The sequence below is a fragment of the Rhinoraja longicauda genome, chromosome 2, assembly GCF_053455715.1.
Source record: "Rhinoraja longicauda isolate Sanriku21f chromosome 2, sRhiLon1.1, whole genome shotgun sequence".
In the NCBI taxonomy this organism is placed as follows: Eukaryota; Metazoa; Chordata; class Chondrichthyes; order Rajiformes; family Arhynchobatidae; genus Rhinoraja; species Rhinoraja longicauda.
Window position 1 is genome coordinate 3,142,658 of NC_135954.1, and position 15,864 is coordinate 3,158,521.

The following is a 15,864-nucleotide window of genomic DNA, read 5'->3' on the forward strand; positions in this document are numbered from 1 at the left end:
TGGGACTACAGATGCTGGTTTACACTGAAGATGGACAGTTAATGCTGCTTAAGTTCAGTTTAATTTCTTATCACGTGTACCGAGGTACAGTGAAAAGCTTTTGCTAACCAGTCAGCAGAAAGTCTACACATGATTACAATCGAGCCGTCCACAGTGCACAGATACATGATAAGGGAATAACGTTTAGTACAAGGTAAAGCCAGCAAAGTCCGATCAAGGATAGTCCGAGGGTCACCAATGAGGTAGATAGTAGTTCAGCACTGCTCTCTGGTTGTGGTAGGATGGTTCAGTTGCCTGATAACAGCTGGGAAGAAACTGTCCCTGAATCTGGAGGTGTGCGTTTACACACTCTGTACCTTTGGAGTATAGAGCAGGACAGACAGGCAGCATCTCTGGAGGGAAGGAATGGGTGACGTTTCGTGTTGAGACCCTTCTTTAGTCTGAGATTCAGGGGAGAGGGAAACTCGAGGTATGGATAGGTACAAAGAGCATGTAAGATGCGAATAGGATAGGATTCAAAGGGTGAGGTGTGAAAAGGACAGATCAAAGCAGATGCTGATCAAGGAAATGTGGAATGGATCATTGTTGGCTGAGGGGAAGGTGACGACGAGGCTTACAATCAGTAAAATTAATCAGGAGGACAGTGAATCTAGACAGACACAGAGTGCTGGAGTAACTCAGCGGGTCAGGCAGCATCTGTGGAGAACATGGATAGGTGACGTTTCACAGAGTGCTGGAGTAACTCAGCGGGTCAGGCAGCATCTGTGGAGAACATGGATAGGTGATGTTTCACAGAGTGCTGGAGTAACTCAGCGGGTCAGGCAGCATCTCTGGAGAGAAGGAATGGGTGAGACCCTTCTTCAGACTGATGTCAGGGGAGGGGGCGGGTCAAGGATAGAATGTAGTCGGAGACAGGAAGACTAGTGAGAGAACTGGGAAGGGGGAGGGGATAGAGAGAGAGGGAAAGCAGGGACTATCTGAAGTTAGAGAAGTCAATGTTCATACCACTGGGGTGTAAACTACCCAAGCAAAATATGAGGTGCTGTTCCTCCAATTTGCACTGGACCTCACTCTGACAATGGAGGAGGCCCAGGACAGAAAGGTCAGACTGGGAGTGGGAGGGGCAGTTGAAGTGCTGAGCCACCGGGAGATCAGGTTGGTTGAGACGGACTGAGCGGAGGTGTTCGCGTACTCATACCGCTGGGGTGTAAGCTGCCCGAGCGAAGGACGCAGTTGCTGTTGAGTTGCCTTGATCATTGAGAAATGACGGTGGTCTTGTTTAATTCCCAGAGCAATGTTATTGAAGCAGCGCCTGACATGAAGAGGGAGAGTGAGAAGGAGTGGTACTTTGGCAATGCAGATAAGGAGAGGCTTGGGCCCTACAGCTTTGAAGAGGTGAGTTTCATTGCAGCCAAGCGCTGCAAAACTTTACCAAACCTGGACCACTTGGACTCACAGAGTGATACAGCGTGGAAACAGGCCCTCCGGCTCAACTTGCTCACACTGCCCAACATGCCCCATCTGCACTGGTCCTACCTGCCAGCGTTTGCCCCACATCCCTCTAAACCTGCACTATCCATGTACTTATCCAGGTTCATTGGCTTGGTAAATGTAAACATTGTCCCTAGTGTGTGTAGGGTGGTGTTAGTGTGCGGGGATCGCTGGTCAGCGCCGACCCGCTGGGCCGAAGGGCCCCGTTTCTGCACTGTATAACATATAACATATAACAACTACAGCATGGAAACAGGCCTGTCCGGCCCTACCAGTCCACGCCGACCACTCTCTCTGACCTAGTCTCATCTACCTGCTCTCAGACCATAACCCTCTAATCCCCTCTTATCCATATACCTATCCAATTTACTCTTAAATAATAAAATCGAGCCAGCCTCCACCACTTCCACCGGAAGCCCATTCCATACAGCCACCACCCTCTGAGTAAAGAAGTTACCCCTCATGTTACCCCTAAACTTTTGTCCCTCAATTCTGAAGCTATGTCCCCTTGTTAGAATCTTCCCCACTCTCAAAGGGAAAAGCCTACCCACGTCAACTCTGTCCGTCCCTCTCAAAATTTAAAAAACCTCTATCAAGTCCCCCCTCAACCTTCTACGCTCCAAAGAATAAAGACCCAACCTGTTCAACCTCTCTCTGTAGCCTAAGTGCTGAAACCCAGGCAACATTCTAGTAAATCTCCTCTGTACCCTCTCCATTTTGTCGACATCCTTCCTATAATTTGGCGACCAGAACTGCACACCATACTCCAGATTCGGCCTCACCAATGCCCTGTACAATTTTAACATTACATCCCAACTTCTATACTCGATGCTCTGATTTATAAAGGCAAGCATACCAAACGCCTTCTTCACCACCCTATCCACATGAGATTCCACCTTCAGGGAACAATGCACAGTTATTCCCAGATCCCACTGCATTCCTCAATACCCTACCATTTACCCTGTACGTCCTATTTTGATTTGTCCTACCAAAATGCAGCACCTCACACTTATCAGCATTAAACTCCATCTGTCATCTTTCAGCCCACCCTTCCAAAAGGCCCAAGTCTCTCTGTAGACTTTGAAACTCTACTTCATTATTAACTACACCACCTATCTTAGTATCATCTGCATATTTACTAATCCAATTTGCCACACCATCATCCAGATCATTAATGTAAATGACAAACAACAGTGGACCCAACACAGATCCTTGGGGTACTCCACTGGACACTGGCCTCCAACCTGACATACAATTGTCAACCATTACCCTCTGGTATCTCCCATTCAGCCATTGTTGAATCCATCTTGCAACCTCACTATTAATACCCAACGATTTAACCTTCTTAATCAACCTTCCATGTGGAACCTTGTCAAATGCCTTACTGAAGTCCATATAGACAACATCCACAGCCTTGCCCTTATCAATTTCCCTGGTAACCTCTTCAAAAAATTCAAGAAGATTAGTCAAACATGACCTTCCAGGCACAAATCCATGTTGACTGTTTCTAATCAGGCCTTGTTTATCCAAATAATTATATATATTGTCCCTAAGTATCGTTTCCATTAATTTTCCCACCACAGACGTCAAACTAACAGGTCTATAATTGCTAGGTTTACTTTTAGAACCTTTTTTAAACAAAGGCACAACATGTGCAATGCGCCAATCTTCCGGCACCATCCCTGTTTCTAATGACGTTTGAAATATTTCCGTCATAGCCCCTGCTATTTCTGCACTAACTTCCCTCAATGTCCTAGGGAATATCCTATCAGGACCTGGAGACTTATCCACTTTTATATTTTTCAAAAGTGTCCGTACCTCCTCTTCTTTAATCCTCATAATTTCCATCACTACTCTACTTGTTTCGCTTACCTCACATAATTCAATATCCTTCTCCTCGGTGAATACCGAAGAAAAGAAATTGTTTAATATCTCCCCCATTTCTTCCGGCTCAGCACATAGCTGTCCACTCTGACTCTCTAATGGACCAATTTTATCCCTCACTATCCTTTTGCTATTGACATATCTGTAGAACCCCTTGGGGTTTACTTTTACATTACTTGCCAAAGCAGCCTCATATCTTTTTTTCGCTTTTCTAATTTCCTTCTTAAGATTCCTTTTACATTCTTTATATTCCTCAAGAACCTCATTTACTCCCTGCCGCTTATATTTATTGTATATCTCCCTCTTTTTCCGAACCAAGTGTCCAATTTCCCTGGAAAACCACGGCTCTTTCAAATTATTATTCTTTCCTTTCCACCGAACAGGGACATAAAGACTCTGTACTCTCAAAATTTCACCTTTAAATATCCTCCATTTCTCTATTATATCCTTTTCATAAAACAAAAATTTCCATTTCACTCCTTTTAAATCCTTTCTCATCTCCTCAAAATTAGCCTTTCTCCAATACAAAATCTCAACCCTTGGTCCAGATTTGACCTTCTCCATAATGATATTGAAACTAATGGCATTGTGATCACTAGACCCAAAGTGCTCCTCAACACATACCTCCGTCACCTGACCCATCTCATTTCCTAACAGGAGGTCCAACACTGCCCCTTCTCTGGTAGACACCTCTACGTATTGCTGCAAAAAACTATCCTGCACACATTTTACAAACTCCAAACCATCCAGCCCTTTAACAGAATGTGATTCCCAGTCTATATACGGAAAATTGAAATCACCCACAATCACTACTCTGTGCTTACTACTAATATCTGCTATCTCCTTACATATTTGCTCTTCCAATTCTCGTTCCCTATTTGGCGGTCTATAATACACCCCTATAAGTGTTGCTAAACCTTTCTCATTTCTGAGTTCCACCCAAACAGCCTCCCTAATCGAGCCTTCTAGTCTGTCCTGCCAAAGCACTGCTGTGATATCCTCCCTGACAAGCAATGCAACACCCCCACCTCTTGCCCCTCCGATTCTATCACATCTGAAACAATGAAATCCTGGAATATTTAATTGCCAATCGCAACCCTCCTGCAACCATGTTTCACTGATCGCCACAACATCATACTTCCAGATGTCAATCCAGGCTCTAAGCTCATCCACCTTTCTTACAATGCTCCTAGCATTAAAATATACACATTTAAGGGACCCATCATTTCTTATTCTCAGTTTATTTCTTTTCCCTTCTTTCTCTCCTACATATTGGGTCTGAGTGTTTCCCTTTTCTGCCTCCTGCCTCACACACTGCCTATTAGCTATCTGTGTTTGAGTCCCTCCCCCCAACCGTACTAGTTTAAAGTCTCCGCAATTACCTTAGCAAATCTCCCCGCCAGGATATTGGTTCCCCTCAGGTTCAGATGCAACCCGTCCTTTTTGTACAGGTCATACTTCCCCCAGAAGAGGTCCCAATGATCCAGAAACTTGAAACCCTGCTCCCTGCACCAGTATGTCTAAACTAAACTAAACGGTGGCACGGTGGCACAGCGGTAGAGTTGCTGCCTTACAGCGAATGCAGCACCGGAGACTCGGGTTCGACCCTGACAATGGGCGCCGTCTGTACGGAGTTTGTACGTTCTCCCCGTGACCTGCGTGGGTTTTCTCCGAGATCTTCGGTTTCCTCCCGCAATCCAAAGACGTACAGGTATGCAGGTTAATTGGCTTGGCAAATGTAAAAATTGTCCCTAGTGTGTGTAGGATAGTGTTAGTGTGCGGGGATCGCTGGGCGGCGCGGACCCGGTGGGCCGAAGGGCCTGTTTCCGCGCTGTATCTCTAAATCTAAAAATCTAAACACCGTAAACCTATGTTCTGTGGTTTGTGATTCCCCGACTGTGAACAAGAGACTCAGTGCGTCTACCTGATCTATTCCTCTCATGATTTTGTACACCTCTGAGATCCCCCCTCACCCACCTGCGCTCCAAGGTGAGGATCCTTGGATAGGGAGTGCGTTATTGCACGTGGCATGCTCTGTCATCATTGTATGGGCAACTGGCTCAGTTGCTGCCTAACAACACCGGAGACCCGGGTTCCATCCTGGCCACGGGCGCTGTCTGTACGGAGTTTGCACGTTCTCCCCGTGACCGAGTGGGTTTCCTCTGGGTGCCCCGGTTTCTTTCCACATTCCAAAGAAGTGGGGGTTTGCCGGTTAATTGGCTTCTGTAAAAAATACCTCCAGTGTGTAGCATAGAACTAGTGTACAGGTGATCGATGGGCAGAGTGGACTCTGGGCCAAAGGGTCTGTTTCCACAGTATAAAACTAGGGCTCAATGTCAAGGGACTAAGGGTGGTTTTTAGTTTAGAGATACAGCGCTGAAACAGGCCCATCGGCCCACCGTTCGCGCAGACCAGCGATCCCCGCACACTAACACTATCCACTATCTAAGTGGGCGGCACGGTGGCGCAGCGGTAGAGTTGCTTCCTTACAGGGAATGCAGCGCCGGAGACTCAGGTTGCATCCTGACTACGGGCGCCGTCTGTACGGAGTTTTTGTACGTTCTCCCCGTGACCTGCGTGGGTTTTCTCCGAGATCTTCGGTTTCCACCCACACTCCAAAGACGTACAGGTATGTAGGTTAATTGGCTGGGCAAATGTAAAAATTGTCCCTAGTGTGTGTAGGATAGTGTTAGTGTGCGGGGATCGCTGGGCGGCGCGGACCCGATGGGCCGAAGGGCCTGTTTCTGCGCTGTATCTCTAAATCTAAAAATCTACACACACTAGGGACAATTTACATTTATACCTAGCATACAAACCCAAGCCAATTAACCTACACACCTGGTTTATTCTCAAAATGCTGGAGTAACTCAGCAGGTCAGGCAGCATCTCGGGAGAGAAGGAATGGATGACGTTTCGGGTCGAGACCGTTCTTTAACCTACACACCTGTACGTCTTTGGAGTGTGGGAGGAAATTGAAGATCTCGGAGAAAACCCACGCAGGTCACGGGGAGAACGTACAAACTCCGTACAGACGGCGCCCGTAGTCAGGATGGAACCCGTTTTTTTCTGGCGCTGCATTCGCTGTAAGGCAGCAACTCTACCGCTGCGCCACCGTGACCGCCCATGCTTTCACCATTTGTGAATTGTGTAACGGGGAGCCTGATCTACAAAGGAGATCATTTTTAAAGTGGATCTGTTTGCTTCTGTAAATTGTAAACTTGTCCCTCGTGTGTTGGACAGCGCTAGACAGCGTGGATCGCTGGTCGGCGCGGTCTCGCTGTACCGAAGGGCCTGTTTCCGCGCTGTATATAAAAAGTAAAGTCAAAGTCACCTGTCCATGGACAGATATTGTGTCGGGTCGGAACCCTTCTTCAGACTTGACCAGAAACATCACCCAGCCACGTTCTCCAGTGTGGATTAATTTCGTTTAGTTTAGTTTAGAGACACAGCGCGGAAGAAGGCCCTTCGGCCCACCGAGACCGCGCCGACCAGCGATCCCCGCGCGCTACCACTATCTCACGCTCCAGGGACAGTTTACAATTTTACCAAGCCAATCAGCCTTTAAAACCTGGAGCTTGGGAGGAAACCGGAAATCCTGGGGAAAGCCCACGGGGAGAACGTACAAACTCCGTACAGACAGCGCCCGTAGTCGGGATGGAACCCGGGTCTCTAGTGTGCAGGGTAGTGCTTGTGTAAGCGGTGATCGCTGGTCAGTGCCTGCTTGGTGGGCCGAAGGGCCTGTTTCCACATTGGGTCTCATAGCCATAATCACAACCATACTTTATTAGCCAAGTATGTTTTGCAACATACGAGGGACTTCATTTGCCGTACAGTCACAACAATAAAAAGCCACAGGACACACACAAGATACATGTGAACATGAACATCCACCACAGTGACTCCTCCACATTCCTCACTGTGATGGAAGGCGGAAAAAAGTTCAGTCTCTTCCCTTCTTTGTCCTCCAGCGGTCGGAGGTCTCGAACCTTCCGTTGACGGGACGATCTTGACTCCCATAGCTCATCGGTGGGCCTTCCTCGTTGGGGCGATCAAGCTCCTGCGTCGGGGGGGATCTCAGCTCCCCCCGCCGGGCGATCTACCCCGAGTCAAGGCTTGTCGAACATCGTGCGGCTTTTGGAGCTTCCCGACCTCGGTCTCAACCCGAGACTGCGAGCTCCTCGATGTTAAAGTGTAAATGACCCTATTCATGGACAGGGTCTCGACCCGAAACCTCACCCATTCCTTCTCTCCCGAGATGCTGCCTGACCCGCTGAGTTACTTCAGCATTTTGTGAATAAATACCTTCGATTTGTACCAGCATCTGCAGTTATTTTCTTACACTATTCATGGACAGATAATGTTTCGGTTCGCAAACCTTCAGATTGAGTCGAGCTGAAACCTCACCGATCCATGCTCTCCAGAGCGCACAGATCGGGACCTCATGGCCCGATTTCTGCCCTTGACTGTTGTTCGTTACCGTCTCTGCTCCAGATGAAAGAGTTTTGGAAGGACGGGGTGCTGACGCCCAAGACGCGTTGCTGGGCTCAGGGGATGGATGGCTGGCGGACTCTGCAGAACATCCCACAGCTGAAGTGGTGTCTCCTGGCCAATGGGCAGCCTGTGCTCAACGAGACCGACCTGGCCACGTTGATTCTCAACATGCTGATCACCATGTGCGAGTACTCCCCCAGCAGGTACGTACCTCTATGATCGCGCAAAACAGCATCAAAACAGGAGGCAGGCACAAAACGCCGGAGTAACTCTGCCGGTCAGGCAGCACCCAGAGAGAGAGAGAGAGAGAGAGGGAAGGAATGGGTGACGTTTCAGGGGTCGACACCCTTCTTCAGACTACCAATACTCACTACCAATACTCTCCTCCGCCTAGCAGAGCTGGTCCTTACCCTCAACAACTTTTTAGAGATACAGCGCGGAAACAGGCCCTTCGGCCCACCGGGTCCGCGCCGCCCAGCGATCCCCGCACATTAACACTATCCTACACACACTAGGGACAATTTTTACATTTACCCAGTCAATTAACCTACAAACCTGTACGTCTTTGGGAGTGTGGGAGGAAACCGAAGATCTCAGAGAAAACCCACGCTGGTCACGGGGAGAGCGTACAAACTCCGTACAGACGGCGCCCGTAGTCAGGATGGAACCCGGGTCTCCGGCGCTGCATTCGCTGTAAGGCAGCAACTCTACCGCTGGGCCACCGTGCACTTCTCCCCCACTTCCTCCAAATCCAAGGCGTAGCTGTGGGCACTCACATGGGCCTCAGCTGTGCCTGCCTCTTTGTCGAACAATCCCCTGTTTCAGGCGTACACTGGCCCCCAACCCCGAACTCTACCTAGAGTCTAAAGAAGGGTCTCGACCTGAAACGTCACCCATTTCTTCCCTCCCGAGATGCTGCCTGACCCGCTGAGTTACTCCAGCACTCTGTGAAACGTCACCTATCCATGTTCTCCAGAGATGCTGCCTGACCCGCTGAGTTACTCCAGCACTCTGTCAAACGTCACCTATCCATGTTCTCCACAGATGCTGCCTGACCTGCTGAGTTACTCCAGCACTCTGTGAAATGTCACCTATCCATGTTCTCCACAGATGCTGCCTGACCTGCTGAGTTACTCCAGCACTTTCTCTCCATTTTATTTCTCTGAAGTTTATCTTGTTTTAAGGTAACAACTGTCGACCAGTGCATGCCCTGCATAAAATAAGATTGTCATTGACGTTTCTGAACTTCTTGCCTTCAAGGGATCAAGATAATGCTATTATTAGACCCCTGCCCAGGATAAAGAGGCTTCTCACGGATAATACCTGCCTGTCTCACATCGTTCAGGTACGTTGCACTCTGGTCTTCAATCCCATTGCCAGTTCAATGGTGTCTTTATTATCACTTGTGCCAGGGTCCAGTGAAATACATCTATCACATGCAGCTCAGCTAGACGATCCCAGTGCCATCGTCTTCACTGCCAATAGACAATAGGTGCAGGAGGAGGCCATTCGGCCCTTCGAGCCAGCACTGCCATTCAATGTGATCATGGCTGATCATTCTCAATCAGTACCCCGTTCCTGCCTTCCCCCCATACCCCCTAACTCCGCTATCCTTAAGAGCTCTATCTAGCTCTCTCTTGAATGCATTCAGAGAATTGGCCTCCACTGCCTTCTGAGGCACAGAATTCCACAGATTCATAACTCTCTGACTGAAAAAGTTTTTCCTCATCTCAATTCTAAATGGCCTACCCCTATTCTTAAACTGTGGCCCCTTGTTCTGGACTCCCCCAACATTGGGAACATGTTTCCTGCCTCTAATGTGTCCAACCCCTTAATAATCTTATACGTTTCGATAAGATCTCCTCTCATCCTTCTAAATTCCAGTGTATACAAGCCTAGTCTTCCAGTGTATACAAGCGTCACGGTAGCGCAGCGGTAGAGTTGCTGCTTTACAGCGAATGCAGCGCCGGAGACTCAGGTTCGATCCTGACTACGGGTGCTGTCTGTATGGAGTTTGTACGTTCTCCCCGTGACCTGCGTGGGTTTTCTCCGAGATCTTCGGTTTCCTCCCACACTCCAAAGACGTACAGGTATGTAGGTTAATTGGCTGGGTAAATGTAAAAATTGTCCCCAGTGGGTGTAGGATAGTGTTAATGTACGGGGATCGCTGGGCGGCACGGACTTGGTGGGCCGAAAAGGCCTCTTTCCGGCTGTATATATATGATATGATATGATATGATATGATAGTCGCTCTAGTCTTTCAACATATGACAGTCCCGTCATTCCGGGAATTAACCTAGTAAACCTCCGCTGCACGCCCTCAATAGCAGGGCGAAGGCCGCGGACGCCAACAGCATCAACAAACCCATCAGGAAGGCCGGCTCCGTCCTGGGGGTGGAGTTGGATTCACGGGCTGTGGTCCTCAAACTGCGGAGCATCCTGGACAATACAGCTCCCCCCCTCCGTGACACACTGGTCAACCTGAGGAGCACCTTCAGCAACAGACTCGTCCCACCAAGATGCAGCACAGAACGCCACAGGAGATCCTTCTTCCCTGTGGCTATCAAACTGTACAACTCCTCCCCCTTCTGTCGTGGGGTAGACCGAGACTGAGACTGACTCCCATTCCTCCCCCCCCCCCCCCCAATCTTTGCACATCCCCCAATCCTTTCCACTCGTCATTTTAATTTCATGTTTCACGTATCTTGTGTTTTATGTCTGTTGGCAGATCTATTTCCCTCCTGGGATAAATAAAGTTCAATCATGGAAACATAGAAAATAGGTGCAGGAGGAGGCCATTCAGCCCTTCGAGCCAGCATTGCCATTCAATGTGATCATAGCTGATCAACCAAAATCAGTACCCCGTTTCTGCTTTCTCCCCATATCCCTTGATTCCGTTAGCCCTTAGAGCTAAATCTAACTCTTGAAAACATCCAGTGAATTGGCCTCCACTGCCTTCTGTGGCAGAGAATTCCACAGATTCACAACTCTCTGGGTGAAAAGGTTTTTCCTCATCTTAGTCCTAAATGGCCTACCCCTTATTCTTAAACTGACCCCTGGTTCTGAACTCCCCCAACATCTGGAATATTGTTCCTGCATCTAGCCTATCCCTTAATTCCCTTAAGAATTTTATATGTTTCTGATTTTATATGATCCTGTCATCCTAAATTCCAGTGTATACAAGCCAAGTCGATCCATTCTTTCATCTTATGTCAGTCCTGCCATCCTGGGAATTAACCTAGTAAACCTACGCTACACGCCCTCAATAGCACGAATATCCTTCCTCAAATTTGGAGACCAAAACTGCACACAGTACTCCAGGTGCGGTCTCACCAGGGCCCCCTGTACAGCTGCAGAAAGACCTCCTTGCTCCTCTACTGAACTCCTCTCGTTATGAAGGCCAACATGCCATTAGCCTCCTTCACTGCCTGCTGTACCTGCACGCTTACTTTCAGTGACTGATGCACCAGGACACCCAGGTCTCGTTGCACGAATCGTATCATGCAGGAAAAATGTTCCCGATGTTGGGGGAGTCCAGAACCAGGGGCCACAGTCTAAGAATAAAGGGGAGGCCATTTAAAACTGAGGTGAGAAAAAACATTTTCACCCAGAGAGTTGTGAATTTGTGGAATTCTCTGCCACAGAGGGCAGTGGAGGCCAATTCACTGGATGAATTTAAAAGAGAGTTAGATAGAACTCTAGGGGTTAGCGGAATCAAGGGATATGGGGAGAAGGGAGGCACGGGTTACTGATTGTGGATGATCACAATGAATCGCGGTGCTGGCTCGAAGGGCCAAATGGCCTCCTCCTGCACCTATTGTCCATGTTTCTACGTTTCTATTTAAAGAATAATTAAAACACTCTTCACTGTTCTCTGTTTATATGAGCCCAATTCCCCGATTCGTACAGAATGTACGGAACAGCTCAATGAGTCCATTTGCAAGAGGACTAATTTTGACGGCATTTCCCAGTCCCAGCTGTGATTGTCCACAGAGGCCCGCGGCAGCCATCGCTTCCATTCCGGTCATCCCACGAACCGTCATCCCTCTCCTTGCTCGCCATCTCTGGGCTTTAATATCTGTGTGGGGAGCAAGGGGATCGGCACGATGGCGCAGCGGTAGAGTTGCTGCCTTACAGCGAATGCAGCGCCGGAGACTCAGGTTCGATCCTGACTACGGGCGCTGTCTGTACGGAGTTTGTACGTTCTCCCCGTGACCTGCGTGGGTTTTCTCCGAGATCTTCGGTTTCCTCCCACACTCCAAAGACGTGCAGGTTTGTAGGTTAATTGGCTGGGCAAATGTAAAAATTGTCCCTAGTGGGTGTAGGATAGTGTTAGTGTGCGGGGATCGCTGGGCGGCGCGGACCCGGTGGGCCGAAGGGCCTGTTTCCGCGCTGTATCTCTAAATCTAAAATCTAAAAAAATCTCTCAACCCCTTGGGGGGGGGGGGGGGGGGCGGGTGGGGAGGGGGGGGAGCGGGTGGGGAGGGGGGCGGGTGGGGAGGGGGGCGCTTTCTGCAGATGACCTTGAGGGGACAGAAGGTAAGACCCCCACCGGTTCCTCTCACCGGGGCCTTTGTCCAGTGTCCGCTGCTGCCTCCCCCGAACCACCTCTCTGTGGCTTCCCTCTCCGTGAGGGTTCCTGGATCCTTGGCGGGTGATCCAATCCAGCTTTAGTTTAAGACAGGCACAAAATGCCGGGTTAACTCAGCGGGTCAGGCAGCGTCTCTGCAGAGAGAAGGAGTGGGTTACATTTTGGGTCGAGACCTTACTTCAGTCTGAAGAGGAGGAATGGGCGACGATTCGGGTCAAGACCCTTCTTCAGTCTGATCAAGAGGGAACTAGATAGAGCTCTTAAGGATAGCAGAGTCAGGGGGTATGGGGAGAAGGCAGGAACGGGGTACTGATTGAGAATGATCAGCCATGATCACATTGAATGGTGGCGCTGGCTCTAAAGGCCGAATATCCTCCTCCTGCACCTATTGTGTGTTGCCTGTTGGTCTCAATGTGCCATCCCCTTTTGTTTTCAGCTCTTGGTGACGTTTGACCCCATTCTGGTTGAGAAGGTTGCCATCCTGCTGCACTACGTGATGCAGGACAACCCACAGTTGCCTCGCTTCTACCTCACTGGAGTCTTCTTCTTCATCATGATGTACACGGGCTCCAATGTGCTGCCGATCGCAAGGTAAGAGCTCCAGTGTCCACGCGCACACACACAGGAAGGCCGCAGGAGGACCAGTGTTTAATGGCACTTCATTGCCGCATGTCCCTAGATACAGTGAAGTCCCTTTGCATGGGAAAGATGAGGGTTTAAATCGAAGGTAGACACAAAATGCATTAGGGTTACCTCATATTTCGCTTTCTAATGTTTCAGTCTGAAGAAGGGTCTCGACATGAAATGTCACCCATTCCTTCTCTCCAGAGATGCTGCCTGTCCCGCTGAGCCACTCCAGCATTTTGTGATCCCTCATATTTCGCATGGGTAATTTACACCCCAGCAGTATCAACATTGACTTCTCCAACTTCAGATAGTCCCTGCTTTCCCTCTCTATCCCCTCCCCCTTCCCAGTGCTCCCACCTGTCTTCTTGTCTCCGACTACATCCTATCTTTGTCCCACCTCCTCCCCTGACATCAGTCTGAAACAGGGTCTCGACCTGAAACGTCGCCCATTCCTTCTCTCCAGAGATGCTGCATGACCTGCTGAGAAACCCTTTGCATACAGTTCAGTAGGAGACAACAAATGGGCGGCACGGTGGCGCAGCAGTAGAGTTGCTGCCTCACAGCGCCAAAAACCCGGGTTCCATCCCGACTACGGGTGCTGTCTGTACGGAGTTTGTACGTTCTCCCCGTGACCTGCGTGTGTTTTTTTCTCCGAGATCTTCGGTTTCCTCCCACACTCCAAAGACGTACAGGTTTGTAGGTTAATTTGGCTTGGGATAAATGTAAATTGCCCCAAATGTTTGCAGGATAGTGTTAATGTGCGGGGATCGCTGGTCGGTGCGGACTCGGTGGGCCGAAGGGCCTGTTTCCGCGCTGTATCTCAAAACTAAACTTAACATGGGTGGAATCATAATGTAAAAGACAGGGAACTGCAAATACCGGTTTATGCCAAAGATAAACACAACTTGCTGGAGTAACTCAGTGGGTCAGGCAGCATCTGTGGAGAACATGGATAGGTGACGTTTCACAGAGTGCTGGAGTAACTCAGCGGGTCAGGCAGCATCTGTGGAGAACATGGATAGGTGCCATTTCACAGAGTGCTGGAGTAACTCAGCGGGTCAGACGGGAGGAGTTAGACACAGGGAGAGAGAGATACAGTTCACACCGGCGACGACCAGAGCTGAAAGCTTGGAGAGATGCAGACCTGTTTGTATTACTACTTCAACAAACGACTAATTAAACTGAAAATACGTTTGGAAAGTCTTTCTGTTGGTTTGCTTCAAGTTCTCTCCCGCTCCCTGTGAAGTAATGGCAGCCGGAAAGGAATTAACTGGGAAGGGCTGAAGTTGCCATTTTATAATGATTCAGCGGTGTAAGCACAATCATACACCAGCTAGACGAGTGTAAGTATAGACGATTACGCTGAGGCAGTACACAAGACTCATCACGTTTCCACCACCATCTTTTACCCTTCATTCAAAGTTGTTAAAAGTTTAGAGTCTCAGCTTCCGACTGAAGAAGCGTGTCGCTCTGAAATGTCACCTATACCTTTCCCCCTAACCCGTTGAGTTACTCCAGTATTTTGTGTTCTTTCTCAACTTGGCCACAATGGTTATAGAGTCATGTAGCAAGGACACAGGCCCTTCGGCCCACCTAGCTCATGTTGACCAAGACCAGTCTACACTCATCCTACAAGCTTGTTATTAGGATTCAATGGTAGTTTACTGTACTTAGGTTACGGTGAAATTAATTTTTTTGCATGCACTTTGGTAGAAATCTTACTATACATAATCATAGTTTTACGAGGATGTTGCCAGGACTAGAGGGTGTGAGCTACAGGGAGAGGTTGAGCAGGCTGGGTCTCTATTCCATGGAGCGCAGGAGGATGAAGGGAGATCTTATAGAGGTGTACAAAATCATGAGGGGAATAGATCGGGTAGATGCACAGAGTCTTTTACCCAGAGTAGGGGAATCGAGGACTGGGGAACATAGGTTCAAGGTGAAGGGGAGAAGATTTAGAGGAATCTGAGGGGTAACTTTTTCATACAGATGGTGGTGGGTGGATGGAACAAGCTGCCAGAGGAGGTAGTGGAGGCTGTGACTATCCCATGGTTTAAGAAACAGTTGTACAGGTACATGGATAGGATGGGTTTGGGGGGATGTGGACCAAGCGCAGGCAGGTGGGACTAGTGTAGCTGGGACATTGTTGGCCGGTATGGGCGAGTTGGGCCAAAGGGCCTGTTTCCACACTGTATCACTCTGTGACTCTGTAAGCATAATCATACAAAAGTAGAAGAGTGCGGGAATAGTAGATTTCGCTAAGACAGGACTGCCTCGGTGAAGTCTCCTGTTCGTAGTCCAATCGTTGCACTGATGTACTGATCTATGATTGTGTTTATTTCTGGTATGATTTTACCTGTGTGTGCAAGACTGAATTTTACCGTACCTATGTACAGGTGACAGTAAGGTATCATTCAATTGAGTCGTTTGAGAGTTGCTGCATTTCTGGCACCGTCAAATTCAAAATGATTAAATATTTCAGAGTGGTAAGTTGGCCATGAAGGCCCGTTGTCATGGTGACGGCCCTGGGTGGGAGTTGCAGGGGTCGGCCTGGTCAGGCCATGTGGTCCACGTTCTCCACCGCCGCTCCGTGACACCGTTCAAGCCTACGTCTCGTTTACACTGGGCATAATGCCCAGATATCTCCAGAATTAATCACAAAGGAGATTAGGAGGAACTTCTTTCGTCAGAGGGTGGTGAATCTGTGGAATTCATTGCCATAGAAGGCTGTGGAGGCCAAGTCAGTGGATATTTTTAAGGCAGACTTGATTAGAACGGGT

General features: G+C 48.9%; 1 protein-coding gene across 6 annotated transcripts in view; it reads left to right on the forward strand.

The window, feature by feature from the left end:
• Window positions 1-15,864, forward strand: part of dnajc13 (dnaJ homolog subfamily C member 13) — a 187,899-nt gene that overhangs the window by 103,894 nt on the left and 68,141 nt on the right. For all 6 annotated transcript variants that reach the window (XM_078413988.1, XM_078413962.1, XM_078413998.1 and 3 more), the window contains 4 exons: window positions 1,291-1,395; window positions 7,867-8,069; window positions 9,127-9,211; window positions 12,894-13,048. In XM_078413988.1, coding sequence (XP_078270114.1) covers window positions 1,291-1,395; window positions 7,867-8,069; window positions 9,127-9,211; window positions 12,894-13,048 — 548 coding nt within the window. The remainder of the gene's footprint in view (window positions 1-1,290; window positions 1,396-7,866; window positions 8,070-9,126; window positions 9,212-12,893; window positions 13,049-15,864) is intronic.